The sequence below is a fragment of the Lissotriton helveticus genome, chromosome 1_1 (assembly GCF_964261635.1).
Source record: "Lissotriton helveticus chromosome 1_1, aLisHel1.1, whole genome shotgun sequence".
In the NCBI taxonomy this organism is placed as follows: Eukaryota; Metazoa; Chordata; class Amphibia; order Caudata; family Salamandridae; genus Lissotriton; species Lissotriton helveticus.
In genome coordinates this window covers 1,288,808,329-1,288,829,228 of record NC_136057.1, presented here as the reverse complement: position 1 = coordinate 1,288,829,228, position 20,900 = coordinate 1,288,808,329, and the positions used below count along the sequence as shown (strand labels likewise).

Here is a 20,900-nt window from a genome sequence, read left to right as displayed (position 1 = left end):
GTTTGAGTCTGTTTGTTATGATGAGAGGTAGAGAGCCCTTTACGAAAGATAATATAGGGTGGATGGAGAGTACGAAACATATTCAATGGCCACCAAGGAATGTCAAAGAGAACATTATTAAGGCACAACAAGTATACAAAAGGAATTTTGATAAAAAAACATGTCACAAGAATGGATGAACTTGTAGTGGGTGATTGGGTAAAAACTAAGAAGTGGGGAAAAGTAGCAAAAGGAGAAAGTGTATTTTCAAAACCATGTAAGGTAGTGGAATGCCTGAGGAATTCGGCCAGACTTAGTGATGGTCGGGTTTGGCATTTGAGTCGTATAACAAAATGTAGAAATATTAAAAAAGCACAAGAGGAGGATTTTGGGGAAACTACAGCTATGTTTGAATGGTTGTGGGAGGATGAGGTGGAAGATGAAAGAGGAATAGAAGAGGAGAGTGATCTAGGAAATGGAGATTTGTGTGGACAACAAACTTGTGCGGATTCAAGAAGATTGGGAAGATTTGGAAGAGTTATTCATACTCCTCACAAACTCAGAGATTATCTGTTAGAATAAGATTATTTTCTTTTATCTTATACTGTATATAGTTTTATTATTATTATTTTTTTGTGAGGAGGAAGATGTGTTATGTTGGAGCATTCCATGTTTGGAATGCTAGGGGCATCATTAATATAAATAAGGAATGTACGGAATATTCATGGGGGGGACAGTTGATGAGGAATCCATGTTATGTGGATGTTGTTGTATGATCTCTCAGAGCAGAGTTATCAATAAAGAAGATTTGAACTTTATTGAAAAGGAGTCAACTTTACACTGGTGCTTATGTAAAGCACTCCAATACCCTCCCGTCTACTTCGCGCCATATAAATCTGCAACAAAAAACCCAGGAATGCTGGTTCTGCCGATGATTAGAGAAGACCAACCACTGTCCTGGCCAGAAACAGTCCTCTGAAAGTGGAGAGTTGCCACAGCAACTTCTCATTCAAAGGAGGAGTGCCCAAACCAGGTCTTTACCAGCTCCATTGCTTTGACTAAGGGGAAGTCAGCCGCATGCTTGCAAACAGTAACAGAGTAGGGAAGAAAGTTTTTTTTAAAAGTCCCCCACAGAACAGATAAACACACATAGTGTAATAATACATTACTTAGTCCCTACTCTGTGGGAGGAAGGAAAGAGAAAAGGAGGGACAAAGAGGCTGGACTGACCACTAGCAACCAAGGATTGTAAAAGGACACTGAAACCAACACATGAAAGCATTGGGTGTAGGTTAAACCCACACAGAAGTATAGAAGTATATACTAAGGTGTATACAAGAGGTTTGAAAGCTTGGCCTAAAAAATGGAAGCACGAAAGAAACAGGGAATAAAATGGAAAGATAGAAGCAAGAAAGCAAAAGATAGAACCAATAAAGAAAAGGCAAAGAAGCCAAGAACATCAAGCATTGGCATATCCAATAGGTCTCGCCTTTGGGACCTTATAAGTGTTTAGCCATGCAACAGTTGATGCTGTTGTACCAATGATATTGTTCTGGATAACTAAATACTAATAAGGTCCCAAAGGCGAGACCTATTGGCTATGCCAATGCTTGTCTTCAGGAGCTTTAAAAGTTACCAGCTCGTAAAGGAAAGCACATACATTTACATTTAGAAAAATCTATTGCCCAAACTAAAATAAACAATAGCTGGTAACTTTGCTAGGAGAGCGATTTCCAATTAAGCCAAACAGGGCAACAGTATTACTGCAAGCCACAACATAAATAAGCAGGGTTATTATACCACGACTACCAGTTTCCATTAAGACTTGCGGAGCAAAGAGTCAGGGCTAGAGATAGTAAGGGCTAGAGACGTCAGCGTGAGACAGAGCAAAAGGCTAACTGAAGAAGCAGTCCGAGGTTAAACAGGGGTGCAAAGATGCTGAAGTAGTGAGAGTCAGGCATTATAGAGCGGTAGCAAAGACAGTCCAGTGCTAAGAGACTAGCAGCAAAGACATTTAGACTCTAGATAGGGACAGCAGTGACAGTAGGTATTAACTTGCCGTTAATCAGGCTTTCAGGGCACTAAAGATAGCAGAGGAGAGAGGGTAGAAACATTTATAGCCTAGAAAAATGTCCTGTTAAAAAGCGTATTTGACATGTGACTTACTCTAAGCAACCAGCCTGTCAGAACTATGGCTAGCTTGTGACTGACTTGCTAACCCCAATTGACCAGGCAAAGGTGAACGTCGGGTGCGAATGTATATATCCAAGCCCCACTAAATTTTTATATGTGTGCGTCCCTGATATGTCACCAGGCTGTTTCATCTCCGCTGCTCTTTCAAAGGTTCACTTGGATTATGACAGTAGGTACTGCAGAATAGCAAGTGACATGAATAAATCTGCTGCACTAAACTGCCAGACAGGTGTGTCTCATATTTGGTTGACTTGTCACCCTAGCCCTCCTGGCACCAGAGGTGCATGTGGAATGCCTCTATTGCTGAAAATGCTTTGAGAGCTCGAGAAACAAAGTCATTTTTCCATATAAAACAAAGAAAAAATACCCCTCACAATGTGAACTCATCTCAGCCAGTAAAATGGTCATATGACTTTGTACAATGGCAAACATCCATAGGCCATGATTGAGAATGATTATTAAGCCATTTTTTTAGGTATTTGAAGATATGTCTGCCTGATCTAAACACATGCAACTACAGTTTCAGTGTATTTTCATAAGATAATCTCTGTCCGCTGTACTTGGCATAGACCAACCCCATAAACAAAATTGTTTTTTGTTAACAAAAACTAAGTAGGTGAATACATCCTGTAGTCGCCGTGATAATACATGTACTTATTTTTAAGGGCATTTAGGTGAATGTAATTCTCACTTCCTTTTTATGAGCCCTGGTGTTGAGCCAAACAAATATAATGATATCATGTAACTAAATAAGCCAGTACCGGTGCAGGACATGTTCCAATTGCTCAAATCAGGCATTTGATGGTATTGCCACTATTATTATATTTGTATATCACCGCCTAAATGGAGTGCTTAGTTTATCTCGTGGGTTCTGCATACAGATTACTCACACCACGAAGTGAAAGTGCACTATATTTTATGGCACAGCTTTGTTTGCTATGGGAGTGGGAACCAGCACAGAGAGAGGGATAGGGAAAGGGAGAGATAGAGAGAACGAAGGAACGAGTTCACATGGGAAGACGGAGAGAAAGAGTGAAAACACTGTGGCCATAGATTAATGTAATTTTACTGCAACTGAATGCAAATGTAAAAGTTGAAAAAATTAAGCACAATTATTCTACTTACCTTGGAGAAGTTGATTGAATGTGATAATGGAGCCCGTGGCTGACTTGGTGTCGGGTTGCAGACAAAGTTGCACTCCCAAAAGTGCAGGGTCCTGTAAATAAGTTACGAACATCCGGAAAGCATGCTCTGCAGGAGGTATGGCTGGGTAACTAAAGCTGTTTTCACTTGCCCAGATTAGTCCTGCAGTGGAGTACTGTGTATTATCACTGCCCTCTTCTGGCCAAAACGAGTGAATACAAGCACACGCGCCTCGAAAGTTTAAAAACATCTGTGCATGTGCGCGTTCACGCGCACATGCACGCAAGCTTTAGGCCACATGCACGCAAGCTTTAGGCCAGGGTAGCACTTCCAAAAGGCCCCTTACTAAATGTCAAGCAACAGCGCATGGGCTGCTGTAGGCTCGACCTAAAAAGGAAAGAAAGGACTCTAGGAATGACAGACAGGGTTGCAAAAGTAAAGCACCCTCTAGAGCTTATATTCAGAGTTAATGTGAGCTGCTGCAATGGTGTGGAAAAAGCAGGAGTTGGATTAAAAAAGGCCACTTCAAAAGGAATTCACAAAAGCAGGAGATGGGAATGATAAAGCTGGAATGTACCCTGTACTCTCTTCTGGTAGAAAGCATCCTGCTATTACATGAGGCTCTTCAAGGAAAGGCACTATTAAAGCAAAAATTAAGTAAAAACAAAAAACACACTAAAGATAACTAGCGTGTGTGCAGATGTGCCCCTTGAGAAAGGGCCAGAGGCAGTCACTCAAAGTGAAGATACACAGTGGCTGAAGTAGGCAGACCCATTGTCTCATGCTGTAGTGGGCAGAAGCAGAATGTGACTAGCACAAGAATAGATCAGTGGATAAAGAAGGGTGGCTGAAAGCCCCTTTATATAAGTATATTATACATATCATTTTAGCAAAATCAAAGGGCTTGGCCCATGCCAGACCTTAAAAATGAAATGCAACAGACTGCTCCTTAGCGCCGTGAGAGAATGTTGAGAAATTATGACGTCCTAACTGGTGATGCATGCATGGGGTTACAACACGGAATCCATGAGCCATTGTTACACAGCAGCCTTCAAGAAAAATTGTTTAGTATTCTTGCCCAACTGTAGCTGAGAGCAGTGTCATCAGTCAAGAGAACTTACCTTTTCATTGTTATTGTCACAATCTGGCGACTCTCAGGATGAATGGCATATGGGGATGCCTCCACCAAATAAGTAAAAGAAAAGTCTATTTTTATATTCAAAGTTGATTCATTCTGCCTACGATGTTCCCTTTTCCATAATCTAAATGTTTGGTATTTGCTTTGTACACTTTTCACAAAGCTTCAATTTAAAGCGAAGTGTATTGTTTTTAGATTTATTAAATTGTTAATTATGTTATTAACTCTTTATAATTATTAATTATAATCATCTCGTATTTCTTTCAACAGAACGCAGGAAAGCACCAGTAAATGGTAAGTTTCGTCTGAAATCTCTACTGTATGATACATTAGTCAGAAGCAAAAACAAGGTAAAAGCTTGTGGGAGTAAACCTGCCTCTGTTAATTTCAAACTGTGGAAATGCATAGCTGTTCACAACCAAAGATGCCCTTTTGCAAATACAATTCATGATTTGGAAGGTCAGCCTCATTCTCATCATCATTATTCTCCTTTCCTCCTTCCCCAGTGCCCCATTCCCCAAAATCGACTTCTCTCTGTGATGGGATTTTCATTAATGTTCATCAAGGCAAAAGGTGCTTTGCATTTTCTGTTTATCTTTTTTAGCACATGTGTAAAAGAAGATCAAAATTGGTTAACAACTGATGAAACAGCATTGCGGCCTGAAAACTTGTTTCGTTTTCACCTTTTTTAAGAGAGTAAAATGTAGAGGATTGGTGGGGTGCTAAATGAGAGCTTAAAGGAAACCAATAGCTTCCCAGCCCTTTTAAAAAACGGGGTGGGGTCAGACTTGAACAATCCCACCACCATTGTGCATGGTGGTACATAAAACATATCTCCCCTTGATCAACGTGTGAGAAGTGGCCATCAATCATGCTTCTCCCCCGATGTGAAAAGTAGAAGAGGGCAGACAGCATCCCATCACTTCCCAACCATTGTCATGTGAAAGGGTGGGGGTTGGTTTCATGCAGTTTCCTCAATGGCAAAACATTAAAAGGGTGTTGGGGGGGGGGGGTCAAAAAAGCAGCATTTCACATTGTAGCTGACTTAGCAATATTTGCTTTCGGCTGCAGAAATAAATACCAGACCAAACTTGGTGTGTAACTAGAACTTTACTCCGCTAATGCCTTCACTCTGCTTGCTGTTAATCATTCACTAGTTTTTGAAAAATTGTCAGTGCAGAAATGTACCAGGTTGGCTTGAAAGGGTAAAAATTTAGGTATCTGAGCTGTATATTGGCAGACAGTCTATATATCCGGGTTTGCGGACTGTCGGTGAGCCAAAATTTAAAAAGTAAATCTCCGCTCTCCCCATTTAGAGAAATTGTTCCTCCTGTTGTCTATTTCGGGTCAGCAGTCACAAAGTTGGGCCTGCATGCCAGAAGGCTTTGATTGCAAATTTTCAGTTGCCACTATCATTATAAGACTTTGGGCTTTTTTTTTTCTTTTAAACAGGTTGGAAGAGCGAAAAAGGGAGTGGGAGAGCATTCCCCTGACTGAGTGGCTCATGTGGCTGGAATTGGGCGGGTGGAGGGGTTTAAATCCCTAAGAGAACCTCATGCCTTTAAAACATAAATTAATTTAAAAACTAATTTTGCCACAGGGTTTGTGATTGAGTGGACCGGGTTTACACACCTGGGCGGGACGCTGAGGTACATAAAGACCTTTACCCCTCTTTAACTTGCACTCTTGTCGGATCTCTTTAAAAACCTGAGATCCTTCCACTGTGCTAAACGAGCTAACAATGTACAGCGTTTCATTCAGGTGCATTAAATGGCTTCTAATATATTAGCAAATGAACACTTTTGTGGCACCCCCTTAAACAGTAATCCCTTGCGAGATTTGCATGAAACTCAAAATATCAATAGTAAGGTAAACTTGCTAAGTGTCTGAAGTTTTATACAGATCCATTATACTGTGTCGAAGTTATTAGCCAGTCAGATTTCTTTTGAGCTGTCCGCCTTTAACTTTGTCACTCCCCACCCTCAGCACACTGTTGGATGTGCAAGAAGGCTATCCTTCCTGCACTGTTTCTTTAGGGTTTCTACCAGCCGTCCATATTTCATGCAGTTTCAGTGAACTGCACCTAAATTATTATCGCATGAATACATTTTTGCCCGTTCTCCTTAATTTGGCCCCACTTTATAGATCTGCACAAAAGCTTACCTACCAACAGAACACTAACCTGCTAAATGTTTGCCAAATTTCATGTGAAATCATCTGAGTGCCACAACTATCAAATTAACACTTTTTTCACTCTCTTGCTTAACTGTCTGCACTAACTCCCAATTGAACAGCATGTAGGAGTTTTTTGCTCCATGAAACCCCTGCACTACTGTGTGCCACCGTTTCCTTGTTTTCTGTCCATTATAGTTGTACTAACACTGTTGGTCACTATTCTTGTATTTAATAACTGGAGCACAGTTGACTAGGAACGGGACCTTTGCTGGCCCTAAGTTAAGTTAGAAAAGTGCCTTAAATTTTATGTTGTGCATGTGATTGTGAGTGAGAGAATGTTTATGTACAATTGTGCATCTTTGCGAAAGCACAGGTGTGAGTGAAATTTCATAGGAGTCAGTGACAGGTAATGTATTAGACTTTCAACATGAGTGAGAGAGTGCAAATGACTGAAAAATAGTGTGAGGGAGTGTTAGATAGTGTGAGTGACATTGATTGTACTTGAGTGGAAATGAGTGAGCTAGAGTAAGATTGTGAATGAGTAAGTATGAATGATTGAATGTGAAATTGAATGAATGAGTTGGGGTGAGAGTAAGAATGTGAGTGAGTGAGAATGAATGAATGAGTGAACACAAATGAGCGTGAGTTAAATGTGGTATTATGCCTGCAAGTCTGCCATTGGACATGGCATTCTGAAGAGAATTCTTATCTTCTAGAGGCACCCATGCTGCCTCTAGGATAAGAAAGTCATTTCTTAGTGTAATTGGTACCTGTTACACAATACTGACTGACATATTGTAGGTAATACTTGCCATATAAGACACACCCATGGGAAAATGCTGGCACTGGCATACTGGAGGCAATTCTGAGCATGACAGACACCTGTAGCAAAATACTTGGGGCAATTTGTGGTATAATGAGTACTCAAGATAAAATACTGGCACTGCCACACTAGAGGTAATTCTTGAGATATGGTGCACCCATGGAAAAAACCTAGAGCTGTCACAGAATGATGAGCAACCATGACAAAATGCTGGCCCTCACATATTAGAGATAATCTTTGACGTAAGGGTCACTCGTTATATGGATGGCATTAATGACAAAATCCTGGCACTGCCATATTGTGTTTCATTTTTGACATAAAGGAGAAACCCATGGCGGACCACCTATGAGAAAAAAATGGCTCTTACACAATATAGGTCATTTTTGAAGTATGAGGGGTACCCAAAGCACATTTTGGAAAAACAAAGTATGTCAACTCCTGCATACATTCAGGTGTCATAGGCTAGGAATACTATGAAACAAGTTTAACATTTACTGAGTGCATTTTCAGAGCCAATGTGATTTTTTTATATTATTTTTTGCAACTATATGTGATAATTGTACTTTAAATTGCTCTATATTATGTAATGTTTTATATTTTCTTGTGCAACAACCCACACCTCTGCTCACTGGCTACAGTTCACGGCAAGCATTACGCCCCTGCACTTAAAAATATTAAGTCAGCACCCTAAAATAGGTGGTGTCTGACATAGACGTTTGAGTTGTGGTGTTATATTAACCATGCAATTATTCTGGAACTTCACTGATGCCAATTATCGTGATTTAATCACTATTAAGGAAATGTGTCATTACTTCCTTGGAAGATGCATGCTCCAAATTCATATGCTGTAATTTGCTGTGATATCATTATGGTCAAAGGGTATGGAATATCACTTCCACTACCACCGACATTTTAGTGAACCAACTTCCATGCCCTCGCCTAATGAATCTGCAGAAAGTAAAAAATGCAAAGAGTAGTCTTCATATGCTAAGCATTTGCCAAGTTTGGTGCAGATTCATCAAACGTTGAAGTAAAATCGAAAACACCATTTTAACTATTGAAATCTCTAAATTGTAACTTTTTGATGCCTGTCTGACTCAATGGTGATTTCTTAAAAATTACTGAACAGATTACAGCAAACCAAAAAGAGCAAACACAGTCCTGCGAGCTAATGTCTACTTTCATACCATGTTTAGTGTTATTCCTCTCAGAGGTTTTTGCTATAACGAAGAGAAAACATTCCTACAGGAACTAAAATGAATAATGTATTTTTTATTTTTACCCATTTTAACTTCTTCCCCCAGCATGGATCTGCACTGAATTGGCATTCCGAACCCAAGTCGGTTTTGCCATAGCCTACATAGGTTTTTGCAGATTTATCGAGAGGTGTGTTATATATACATGCTGTTGTAGATGTTATATACTATAATTACACTGCAATTTAACTATAGTTACAAAAGACAATTGGGTGCACTGTTTGGGAGACAGTGTGTGTTTGGACTTCCTAAAGGAGTCTGACAATATTGCTGAAAGCTGTGATGGTTCCAGAATATAAATCATGAGGTATGAGGAAGTGGGAATTGAGTTTAAAGGCAGGGCAGCTCAAATAAAGTTATATGTGGCTACTAAAGGTGTCAATGTTTGGGTTGGAAAGACCAATGGAAGCTGGGATTATTTTCAACCTGAGAAGTAAAGATCCAGTTTTGATCATTTCGGATGGCAAGAATACGGATAGTGTGATCCAACAGTTCCCTAGAGTTTTCGTTGAGACATTGGGAAATTTGGTAGTTTTTAGCCACATAATCTAAGTGAAGGCTAATGCAGTTCCTGTTAAACAGAAGCTTCAAGGTGTGTCCATGAATGTTATAGAGGAATTGAAAGTTATGTTGGAAGGTTTGATCAGATAGAAAATAATTGAGGAAGTAGACTGATCAGAGTGGGTGCTTCCTGTTGTTTTGTCCCACAAGATTGACAAGAGCCTCAGGTTATGTGTGGACTTGAGAGCTCTTAAAGCTGTTCTGGTGGTGGATTGCCATCCGCTGCCAAATATCAACAAGGTGGTGTGTATGCGGGAAGAGGCCAATGTGTTTTCCACATTTGACATCCGTTCAACATACCACCAGATTGAGCTAACGGAGGAATCAAGACACTTCAATGCATTTTCTATCCCTTAAGGTTTATTCCAGTTCATTTGGCCTTGCCTCTGTGGCATCTGGGTTTCAGAGAGCGAACATTTCATATTTTTAAGGATGATGACAAATTGGTAAAATTTTGGCAAGATACCATTCAGATTTTTTCATAAAATGAGGAAGAACACATGGAGTATGTGGTGGAAGTGAGCAAATGCTTGGAGTGTCATGGTTTGACACTCAAAGGAGCCAAGTATAGGTTCTTCTGTTATTCTGTTGAGTATCTGGAGCACACTTTGTCAGGTAATGGGGTGGTTCCTAAAAAATCCTTGGTAGATGAGATTATTAACGTACCTGCTCCTGATAATAAGGAAAAACTGTTGTCATTTACAACGCTGAATTTGTATGGACTCTGAGACAACAGAATGCTTTCCAGCTGATCAAAAAAGAGATTGCAAATGCACCTACACTTAAACCATTTTATCTTAAAGTTTGCATTGTTACTGTTGATTCCAGTTTGTATGACATTGGAGGGGTGTTGGGACAAATGAGTTGAAAAGATGAGTGGTGTATGGCTTTTGCATCCAGGACACTAAATGAAACGGAGATAAGATATGCAGAAATTGAGAAAGAACTGTTGGCATGTGTGTGGGCCGTTGAACACTTCCGTAACTATGTGTGGGAATGCAGGTTCATTCTGAGAACAGACCATAAGGCATTGGTGGGGATTCGATCACCAGGAGGGGCTGTAATGCTACTGCAAGTATAGCTAGACTAGCGTCTAACCTACTAGTATACAATTTTGGTGTGGAGTACATACCAGGCAAATATAACATTACAGCAGATTGTCTGTCCAGACTACCTTGTCTGAATGATGAAAGTATGGACCAAAATGAAATGGAGATGATTGCAACAGTTAAGGACTCTGTAAGTGCAGAGTTTACGGGGTTGTTGGGGGAGGTGTGAAAAAAAGAAATCGATGAGAATGAGGGTAGCAGCTGGTCAAGAAATATTTAATGGAAGAATGGCCTAAAGAGAAATATGTCACTCCGGAAGTGCAACCTTTCCTCGAAGTTTGAGGAGTAAGTAATGGAAGTGGATTTGATTTTTAAAGGAGAAACGTGGGTACCATTCTTGCTCCAAATCCGTCACCGTTGTGACTGAGTAACCCGTCAGCCCAGATCTAAACCAGGCCCTTAATCTCTTTCATAGCAGATTCTGACTCTTTCTGGGGCAACCCCAGTCTTTGGGTCCGTTGGCGACACAGCAGTAAACCCGCGAGTTCCGCAAAGCCATGCTGCGTCTCTCCAGCATGCTGACAGATTCCTCTGGCATGCCGCTGGGCCCCAAGGAACTGCAGGGATTTCCAAGTGGAACTATGTTGACTGTTCCTCACTTGGCACCAGCTGGAACCTCTGAGGCTGTTAAGAGCCCCAACTGATAACAGTTTGGTGCCACAATCCACACAAGGCCATTGAGCGAGACCATACGAAGGAGCACAATCAACAGTGCTCTCTGACTCAGAGCTGACGACACATCAGCTGAGGTTGGGTACTGATCCCACTGGACTGCAGCCTTCCAGCATTCCATGGAACACTGATACCTTGATTTTGCTTCAAGGGTTCTTCCACAATCTTTATGGCTCAAATTCCAGTAGCGACTGTTATGATGAAGGGGATGAACTGGCTCAACCATATACTGAAGATAACTGGTATGAGGAGTACAAGATGCCAGTGGACTGGATAATTCTCCAGCCACTGGTCTTCCCTCTCCAACTGGGCCGGCTACAGAAGGAAGCGTTTTCTTTGAAGTGGTGATGTGAAGGGCAGCTGAGATTCTTGACCTCCAGTTGCCCACTATTACCAAAGCCCTTCAACATGGACAAACTACTACTGAGCTCCTGCTACTTTTTAATGAGGCCATCATAGACACCCTTCGTCGGACATGGGTAAAGCCATGCTCCAAACCGCCGTTAACTAGGTAGATAGCGAGATGCTACTCCCCTGCCCAGTGTCCCGAGTTTCCTAACTCTGCATTCAACTCCAGAAAGCGTGTTGGTTCAAGAATCCATGAGTCGGGTTAAGCCCAGTACCTTTCCTGTCATCCGTTTAGATAGTCAAAGCTATAGTCACAGCTCCTCGAAATCTCAGGCAAACCTTGTTCTCCTCCACTAGCCTGGCATTACCGCCTTTAGGAATCTGTCGCTTTGGTACTACCTGCTGCATTGGAGGACTTGCACCACATATTTATTCAAGATTGCTTTGATACTGCAAAATTCACAATTGGCTGTGGGTTGGTTGCTACCAACTTCGTTGGTGGATCAATTGGCACCTTTTTGACACTTAAGAGACACACCTGGGTGAGCTCTACAGGCGTTGCCAAAGATGTCCAATCTTCTCTAGTGGACATACCCTTCGATGGCTCTCACCACTTTGGCAAGAAAGCAGACTCTGCCCTCGAGCGCCTAAAAGACAGGAGGACCAAGCTCCTTGGGCCCTTCTGCTCCAGCTGTTCAATTTTGCCACCTCCGTGGCTATGATGGGAGTTCTGCATTTTTTCAGTACAACCAAATCAGCAGTACCCAAAGCCTTTTCTTGGGTGAGGTACCCACAGCCTTTTCTTGGGTGTGGTACCCACAGACTCTGTGGACTACAGCTGCAGTGAGCAGCTTGATCCCCTGCTCCACCTGCTGTTGCAGCCGCACAATTATTTAATGTGCACTTTCAGGTGCATCCTGTCAGAGGCAGGATTTAACATTTTTTCCCAGTGTTGCAAGCCATCATTTTGGACGAGTGGGTCGTGCAAGATGTCCAGTGGGGTTATTCCCTGCCCTTTCTTTTCACACTGCTGCACCTCCCACCACCCTCATAGTAGCTGTCTGTTCCTCTTGCCACAGGAAGTGCAGGCCCTTTTGGCCAAAGGGGCCATAGAGAGAATTTGGATCTCGGAAGTAGGAGCTGGGTGTTACTTCCTCTACATCCTTGTGCTGAAGGACAGAAGCCTTCATCCTATTTTAGATCTTCCTGCGGTAGGACAAATTCAAGATATTCACTCTTGTCGCAGGGATTCCGTTCTCATACAGAACTGTGCATAGAGACTTGGAACCTCAGTGAATTAGGGTGTGCCAAAACTCACCTTAGTACCCAAAATCCCCTACCAGACTAGCAACAGTGTCTCATTGGTACTTACAAACTCCCAATGTTTAGACAAACCAGAACCATCAGTGTATATGATGCAATGGAAATCCGCAAAAAGTGGAGGATGAACGATTTCATATTGCAAAAACTCTTGCGACTGTAAGGAGGCATCAAAAATAAAGGTGACATCCGGAGATGTCAATGATGCTGCCCATTGTATCCACCGAGGGTGCAAAGCTTTAGAATTAGGTACACTGGCTTTCGTAACTGCTCCTAATGCAGGAAACGGGGTAACAACCAACATGCGTTTTTCCTGTGACAGAGTACGTTCCTTAATAGTCGCCATCTGCACTGCCGTCAAAACTTTCTCCACAGTGGAAAATCGCATTTCAGTCGAAGTGTACAAGTGTGACTTGTAGGCAATACGTACTGTCTCCTTCGTTAAAAGTAAGGTAAGTGAAACCCACCGCCCCAGGGATGATTCTTATCACCAGGTTGGTGTGGTTCTAACGAGTCAGTAAGTATTAGATTCGAGCAGATCAGCCTGCAAAGATTGCAGAATAGCTGAGTGTTCTGGCAGCCAGCACGATTTGGTAAAAGTAGGTTGTATCAAAGCATACAAAGGCTTGATACGCTGGGCATATTCAGGAATGTATGTCCTCCCGAAATTCAAAAATCCCAGCAAAGACTGTAATTTTCTCAGAGTTGTAGGAGTGCGCAGTTGTGCGCATTTCTCCAAGAAGTGAGGAGCCAATCCTCTGCCTTCATTGTTGAGCTCTTAGCCCAGGAACAACACTGTGTACTCTGCAATGTGTGACTTTGCAAAATTGAATTTGTAACCGAAGTCCGCAAAGCTACAAATTATGCGGTCAACTCTACACAGATGCTCCCAAAGTTCGTCGTCTGTGAGATAAATGTCATCCACATACGAACAAGCATCTGGGTCTACTCTCTCCAAGAGAGAGACTATGCGGGCAGCAAATACGCCAGGACTATTCTTATAGCCCATTGGTAAACGTTTGAACTGTTTTTGTTCGCCGCCGCATGTAAAACTGGTCCATTGGGAACTTAGACCATCCAAATGGTGGGCATAAAAACCGTTGGAAATGTCAAGCGTGGTTTTAAATCGTTTATGCACAAGACTATACACTAAGGCAGAGCCGCGAGTATTCTGTACTGCACAGGTACGGCAATGCGAGTTTAAATGCCGGTAATCCAATACCAAACGATATGATCCGTCAGGCTTGGTCACAGTAAAAAGAGGGTTATTAATCGGGGACACACATGTTTCAATCACTCCTTGATATTCCAATTGTTCAAGAATTTCTGCAACGGAAGCCTTAGCTTCGCGTCTAATGGGATATTGAGGTTGAGGCTGTAGCATAGACCGTAAAGGAATTTCGTGGTGTGGGGAAAATGTATCCCAACCACAGTGTGTACGGTACAAAGCCGGCGCAAGGGCTTTAGCCCACTCTTCTGCAAAATTCAGTGCATGCTCCTTCAAGAAAGTGTGCGCGAAACTAGGCAGGATTACCTCCTCCCCTCTCGGAGCTGCGAGCACAAAAGTTGGGGGCCCGTCAGCCTCCGCTAACAAAATGTCATAGGTAGTCGTACGATTTTCCCAAAATACCCCCTTTATGGTACGTTGTATGTCACCTTCAATAAACAGGACTGTTTCATAAAGTCTATCAGGGGGAGCTACTCTAGTGTCAAATGTCTCCACAACAACATAACGGTCAGTCGCTGTCAACTTAAGTAGCGGACGCAGGGCCTCTCGCACAATGGTAATCTCCGCCGCACTGTCCTTCAAGGTCAGAGCCCATGTCTGATTCCGAAGCTTCGTTCTCACTATCTGTGGCATATCTCGCTGTTAAAGTGGCAACTTTCTTTTTCTGAAATTGGGGTCTTTTCGGTGTAGAATCGTCCTGCTTGCCTTTACCGTCTTTCGGGCGGGGATGGTCGCGTCCTTGCTGGCCACCCCGACCCCTGCCGCCACCTCCACCACCGGTCGATGAGGCCGATGAGTCCTGAAAAGAACGAGGAGAGCGTTGATCAGAAACCTGAAAACCATCAGGTGATTTCATCGTCGCGTGATCGCGCAAGTCATAAATACGTTCTGGGGGCGCAGGCAATGGAGACTTAGGACGAGACTCCTGTTTCTGTTGTTGTTTACCCTGTTTTTGTTTTTTCGGCCAATTTTGTTTTTTGGTCTTGGGCTGTTCGTCAGTTTCAGACTTCTGCCCTTGGGGTTGTTTTTTCTCTCTAGTAGAAATGGCTTGAGACCCACACTATTGCGGCCCACGGTCTTATAAGCCGCCACAATAATTCTTGCTAACTGTCGGGGTTTGTCGACATCGGGAATCACCTGAAAAGCATTGGACACCTGAAAGTTCACCGCATTTCCCTTGACATTCGCAAGTATGAGATCGGAAACCACATCAAAGGAGCCACATAGGCGCATACCCAATTCAACAGCAGCCTCAGGTCCATGCTCATCCTGAACACGCTTATGGACCGTCGGAAGGACAGTCATAGACGGAGTGCCGCATCACTTCGCATAGACTGCTGCAAAGGTCTTGCCCCATGTCTCACAGTCACCAATTTCTGGGGTCAAGTCTTTTGGCATGCTAATTGTCAGAATCCTGTGTTTTTCACCAGGAGTCGTGTTAGGAAATACTGCTTCCAGCTGGTCAAACTTTTCGGCAAGCCAGAAAGGAAAATCATCCTTATCCTGGGGGCGCTTGCCCATCACAGTGTTGACCATTACAGGACTAAGCTTCATTTCGCCCTGTCCGGCAGGAAGCTCTGCACCACCTGGGGCCCCGCCCAGGAGATTACGGGTAATGTATTGCACTAACGACCTAATCACGCTAATTGCTACCACATGTAGTCGTCTTAAGTCTGCAACGTTACACGCTCCGTGCTCAGGATGAGGTGTAAATCCAGCTAAAACAGGCCAAGTCGCGCCTGGAATGGACAAAGGACCTAACCTCGGAGCTGTCAAAGAGTGGGTTAGGGCGCCATCAAACCAAACGCGGTGCTGCCAAGCATCAATAGGAACTTCCTGTGCCCTATACGGAGCATATTCCTGTGGCACAGCAGTGGGCGTGTACGTGTCGAACACAGTAGTATTTGCGTTCACAGCTGGGAAGGTCACCCACGAGTAAAACATTTCGTATGGGTAAGCCACCTCTGCACTCACCACCATTATTACGGCCATGCCATCCACGGGGACATTGTAAGTCTGCAAATGATTGCGCACCGCAAAGCGACTATGTTGCGGAATGTCCACCGCGGCCATAGTGACACAGAAAGAAAGAGGTAAAAAGTAAACTCTGTAGCACAACTGGGTAGTAATTCAAGGAAACCGTTTTGAAAGAATCAAGCTTGAAAAGACCTTTGTAAATATAGGTAGGTTTGTCCGACACCACCGTTAACAATAGTGAAGGGGTTAAGGACGAAATGTTGCACTACTCAAGTGTCACGTAATAAGACCACCAACGGTTGGGCGCCATGTCGCAGGGATTCCGTTCTCATACAGAACTGTGCATAGAGACTTGGAACCTCAGTGAATTAGAGTGTGCCAAAACTCACCTTAGTACCCAAAATCCCCTACCAGACTAGCAACAGTGTCTCATTGGTACTTACAAAATCCCAATGTTTACACAAAACAGAACATGGACTTAGAACACCTCAGGTAACGTGGAACACATGAACACTCTTTCGTTATACAATCATTTCAATCCAGAACAAGGAGTAAATGAGGACGCGTGCACATTTGAAATGTTTATTTTCTAATGCAGTGTTCTCAAGCGCAGTATCTTAGCTAATACAAGTAAACATATTATAAGAAACAAAGTAATCAGCATAGTTACTAGTCCATTGAATACAAAGGGTGAAAGCATGTTAAAGGCTAAAAGACACCTAATTCTCACTCTCCCTTGCTAGTATATTATATCTAAGAAGGTCTCTTTGGGTTTTAGCAGGGCGGCCCCATACCTCAGATCCTAGTGGTAAGGGATCGCATCATCTTCCACCAGCTCTCTGCATGCGAAGCACCATCAAGTGTGTGTATTCTCTGTGCGTTGCAATATTAAACGCGCCTAAAGCCAGAATTTGGCCTCAGCTGCATGTATGTTATGTCTAGACCGTGCGAAGATCAGACCTTACAACAACCACTGTGTTGCGATATCCTTGAAGGCCTCGACACTCACTGTACTGACACAGCTCACCAAGCAAAGCTGATATCAGAGCAACAACATATTATTCTCGTGTGAAGCAAACCATTCTACTAGGCTCAAAGCTAAAGTAACAATGATGTGCCGTGTGCAAAAGCAGCAGAAAGGTAAAGTGGCGTTTAAACTCCTAATAAGCTCATGCTAACTTAACACAGTGTGTAGGCAAAGCATATCTATATGACACTCTAGCTTATGTCTTGTGTGCCCTTGACCCTTGGGACTGGATGGGTACCGTTGGACCTGCAGGACTTTCATTTCCACATTCCCGTCCTCCAGGCCCACAGGCGCTACATGCGGTTAATGGTAGGGCAGATTCTCTTTCAGTTCATGGTTCTCCCCTTTGGCTTCATGAGTGCTCCTCTGGTGCTTGCGAAAGAAATGACTGTGGCTGCAGCGTATTTCCGAATGTCCAGAACTCCAGTCTTCCCCCTACCTTGAAGAATGGCTTCTGAAGGCAGTTTTCACTCTCCTCAGACCATGGCAAATCTCTTAACATCTTTGACGTTCACTATCACTGTGACAAAGTCACACCTCACTCCTTTGAAGACGCTTCCTTTCATCAGAGTCATTCTGGACTTGGTGCGATTTTGTGCCTTCCCGCCCCTCCCCCTGCTACGAGCAGAGGGCTATGATCCTGATGTTTCCGTATCTGTCCTGGATCGCTATAAGGATTACTGAGGCAGCTAGGACTGATGGCCTCCTGCTGGTCTAGCAGTCTAGGTGGCATATACGGGCCCTGCCGTGTTATCTGAAGTCCTTCCGGACACAACATTGGAAGTATCTCTCCAACCATGTCCAGATGTTGGAGGATACTGCAAACTACCTACTGTGGTGGCTGCTGGCCCGATAATGGGTCAGCACTAGAGCCCTCTCTTTACTGGAAAAAGAGCAAACAGCGGTGACTGATGCAACACTTCTAGGCTGGGGAGGCTGTCTGAGACAGGTGGAGATCAGAGGCATCTGGTCTCTGGCGGAAACCCTGCTCCACACCAACCCCCGGACTTGCGGACCATCGATTTGGCATTGAAAGCCTTCATGCCATCCATCAAATGCAGGCTTTTGAGGGTGCTCACTGACAGCACCACTGTCATGTGGTACTGCAGTGCTGGAGTTATGGCCTTTCGCTCTCTCTCTCGCTCTCCCTCTCTCTCCCACTCTCTCTCTCCCTCTCTCACCAGCATTCCTCAGGAGGGATTGTGGTGAAGACTTGAAATTTGTAAATTAAAGAATGTTGACCATTGCTTTTTCAGAACTGTCTTTTGATGCTCTTTTTCTTTCAAATTGAACTACATGTTGAAATATGTATTTCTCAGCTGAAATCAAATTGTGTGTCCTTTTTTTTTTTTTTACCTTCCCTAACAGGGCCAAGTCTGCCAATGGCAACTGTTGACATCCGAAATCCAGAAATGAACAGATTCTATAGTTCACCCGCACAAGTCAATAACACTCAATATAACAACCGAGAGAAGAAACGAGGGAAACAGAAGAAAAAAAGAATAACAAAAGCAGACATTGGAACACCGAGTAATTTCCAGTAAGTCTCTTCTACGAAGCAGGTTTAGATGCACCTGTGTTTTGAATTATTTTGTTACAGCTTACAGAAGAAATGCATCAGTCACAGAGTGAAAGGGGAGTAAACTTATTGAGCAAGTCTGTCTCTCTCGCCCAAATGTCACGTTCCCCCTCCAAACTTTATAAGTTACCAGTGGACTGAGTTAATGTATTGTCATAGTGTAAGTTTTGGAGACAGTTGAGCGAATCATGTTTTGATTTTGATCGTTGAATATGGTAATTAATGGGGTGGCCCTTGAGTCAGTGTTTGCTCTCATCTAACTTTTTTATGTTGAACCTGGGCAGCGAATGCTCTGCGGCATGCTGTATTGGAGTATGAAATAGAAGCCCCAACCATATTTGTCATTGGCTTGTGTCATTGTCCTTCGAAAATGCTGGCTTCTGATTTGTTAATAGGCTTGTTAGTCCCTCCTTTTACTTCGGTTGTTACATGGTACAGCTTTTTTAGCTTGTAAGCACTATTTTCTTTAATGAGTTTCTCCTACTGCAGGCAGGACATGCTTTCCTGAAAAATTCAGCGCGCTTTCACTATCCAAGCAGCTCGGGACAATGGCGGCCGCTTCTTTGAATATTTCTCGCATTTATAAGAGTTTGAGCTATTAACATTGTAAATGACAAGGCCTTTTATTTATGTGTTAATTAGCAAAACAGATACATCAAAGGCATTGTCATTCATAATGCCATTAGCTTAAACTCTCGACCTATTACATTGCAAATGGTTGTTTTCTTTGTTGCAATGCCTCTATCACTTGTTGTTTTTTCACCTTTGATGTTGCTTATTATCTAATATTTCCGATTCCATCCTTGTTTGTTTTAGACATATTGGACATGTTGGTTGGGATCCGAACACAGGGTTTGATGTAAGTATGTATTGTTTAGGCATTTTATCAGTAATGCTGTTTCACTCTCCCCAATGTTAAAACTTTGGACGCTTTTAATGCAGTTAAAAATAAGTCATTACTGTTTTTCAGTTTGTTTAATGGCAAGTCCCTGTACCCCGTCTGTAGTGAGCTTGAAACTGCTTATTGATACATTAAGTTCTACCTACACTGGTCATTCATGCTTAAAGTACTAAGAGACCGTTGTAAAAAAATGACTTGTGAACAAACATTCTGTACAGGTATCCACCCTTGTTATTGTATTTCAACTGACTGAACAACCAGCAGCAGTTCACTGCACTGTATAAATGCACTACAAAGGCATTAATTGTTAAGCCAAAATAAATGATTGGGGGGGGGGAGAACGTGCGATTGTATATAAAAGAATGAAAATATAGAATGAAAACTAAAAAATAGAATTCCATAAGCTAAGATGCAAAATGTTGTTAGGGTGATGTGGAATGTTATGATGCGGTGGTCGGACCACAGTTGCTTGCTGTGCGACCACAGCTGAGCTAGTCCTGTGCTACGCTTTTCACTCGTGGGTTTTATTATTGTGATTCTACAATAATAAACAACCTAATTTTAACCAGCCGTCCCCTATGCTGAGAATTTATTTCAGCACAAAAGTAGAGTTTCGTTTAGGATAAGACCATAAACAAAATGGTACAAGAGAAAAAGCGATGCATCAGTGAAGCGGTGGTGTAATCCTTAAAGTGCTGCCTGGATGCCAAAAATAAAGCAGAACTCAACTTATATTCGTTCAGAAATTGAAAAGCTCATTCATGTTTATCTTGCATGTGAACTTTCAGAACTGGAGGAATTTGTTACAGCAAAAATAAATTCAAAATAAACAAGGTGATGCTTGTCAGTTTTGCTATGTATACTAAGTCAAGTTCCACATAAGTTGTGTCCTCCAACATTGCAGCACTTCTGTTTTTCCATATGCGATTTTAAATGACTTATTTGATATCCTAAAGGTTCTATGATGGTACCTTAGAAAAGTCAAAAAATCTCTGCCAGAGAATGGATCTTTGATCAATTTCACCAAATGCAAAATTAAGAACTCTGTGGTCTCCAACCTTTCCCCACCCTCATACACACACACGAACATCTGTTGCCAACCGGTGGCCTTACATTATTTAGTGTTTGCTACCTGTTCGACATAGGTTTCTAGTAATTTAATACAAATGGATGCAGTGGAAATTTAAGTGAGTTTGGGTGCATTGTTATAGTCCTCAATCTTCTCATCTTTCTCTCTTGGTACACCACACTTGGTAGTTCCCTTGCCCTCTTTAAACTTACCTCCTATGTGCCCTAAATAGCAAAGATTACATTCCCTCATTTGGTATTCGATACTGGAGAGTTTAGATGATAGTTAGAGATTATGAAACGTGGCCTACGGTGTAAAGAAATACATTAATTTTGGCTTTCCTTACCTTGGAGTCATTGTTACTACACTGGTCACGGTTGTCTGGTGCTGTTCAGAGGACAG

At 42.6% G+C, this 20,900-nt stretch overlaps 1 protein-coding gene across 1 annotated transcript in view; it reads left to right on the top strand.

The window, feature by feature from the left end:
• The window catches only part of WASL (WASP like actin nucleation promoting factor), a 281,837-nt gene that overhangs the window by 200,137 nt on the left and 60,800 nt on the right, over positions 1-20,900 (top strand). The window contains exons 5-7 of the mRNA XM_078680931.1: positions 4,724-4,747; positions 18,318-18,489; positions 19,345-19,387. Coding sequence (XP_078537057.1) covers positions 4,724-4,747; positions 18,318-18,489; positions 19,345-19,387 — 239 coding nt within the window. The remainder of the gene's footprint in view (positions 1-4,723; positions 4,748-18,317; positions 18,490-19,344; positions 19,388-20,900) is intronic.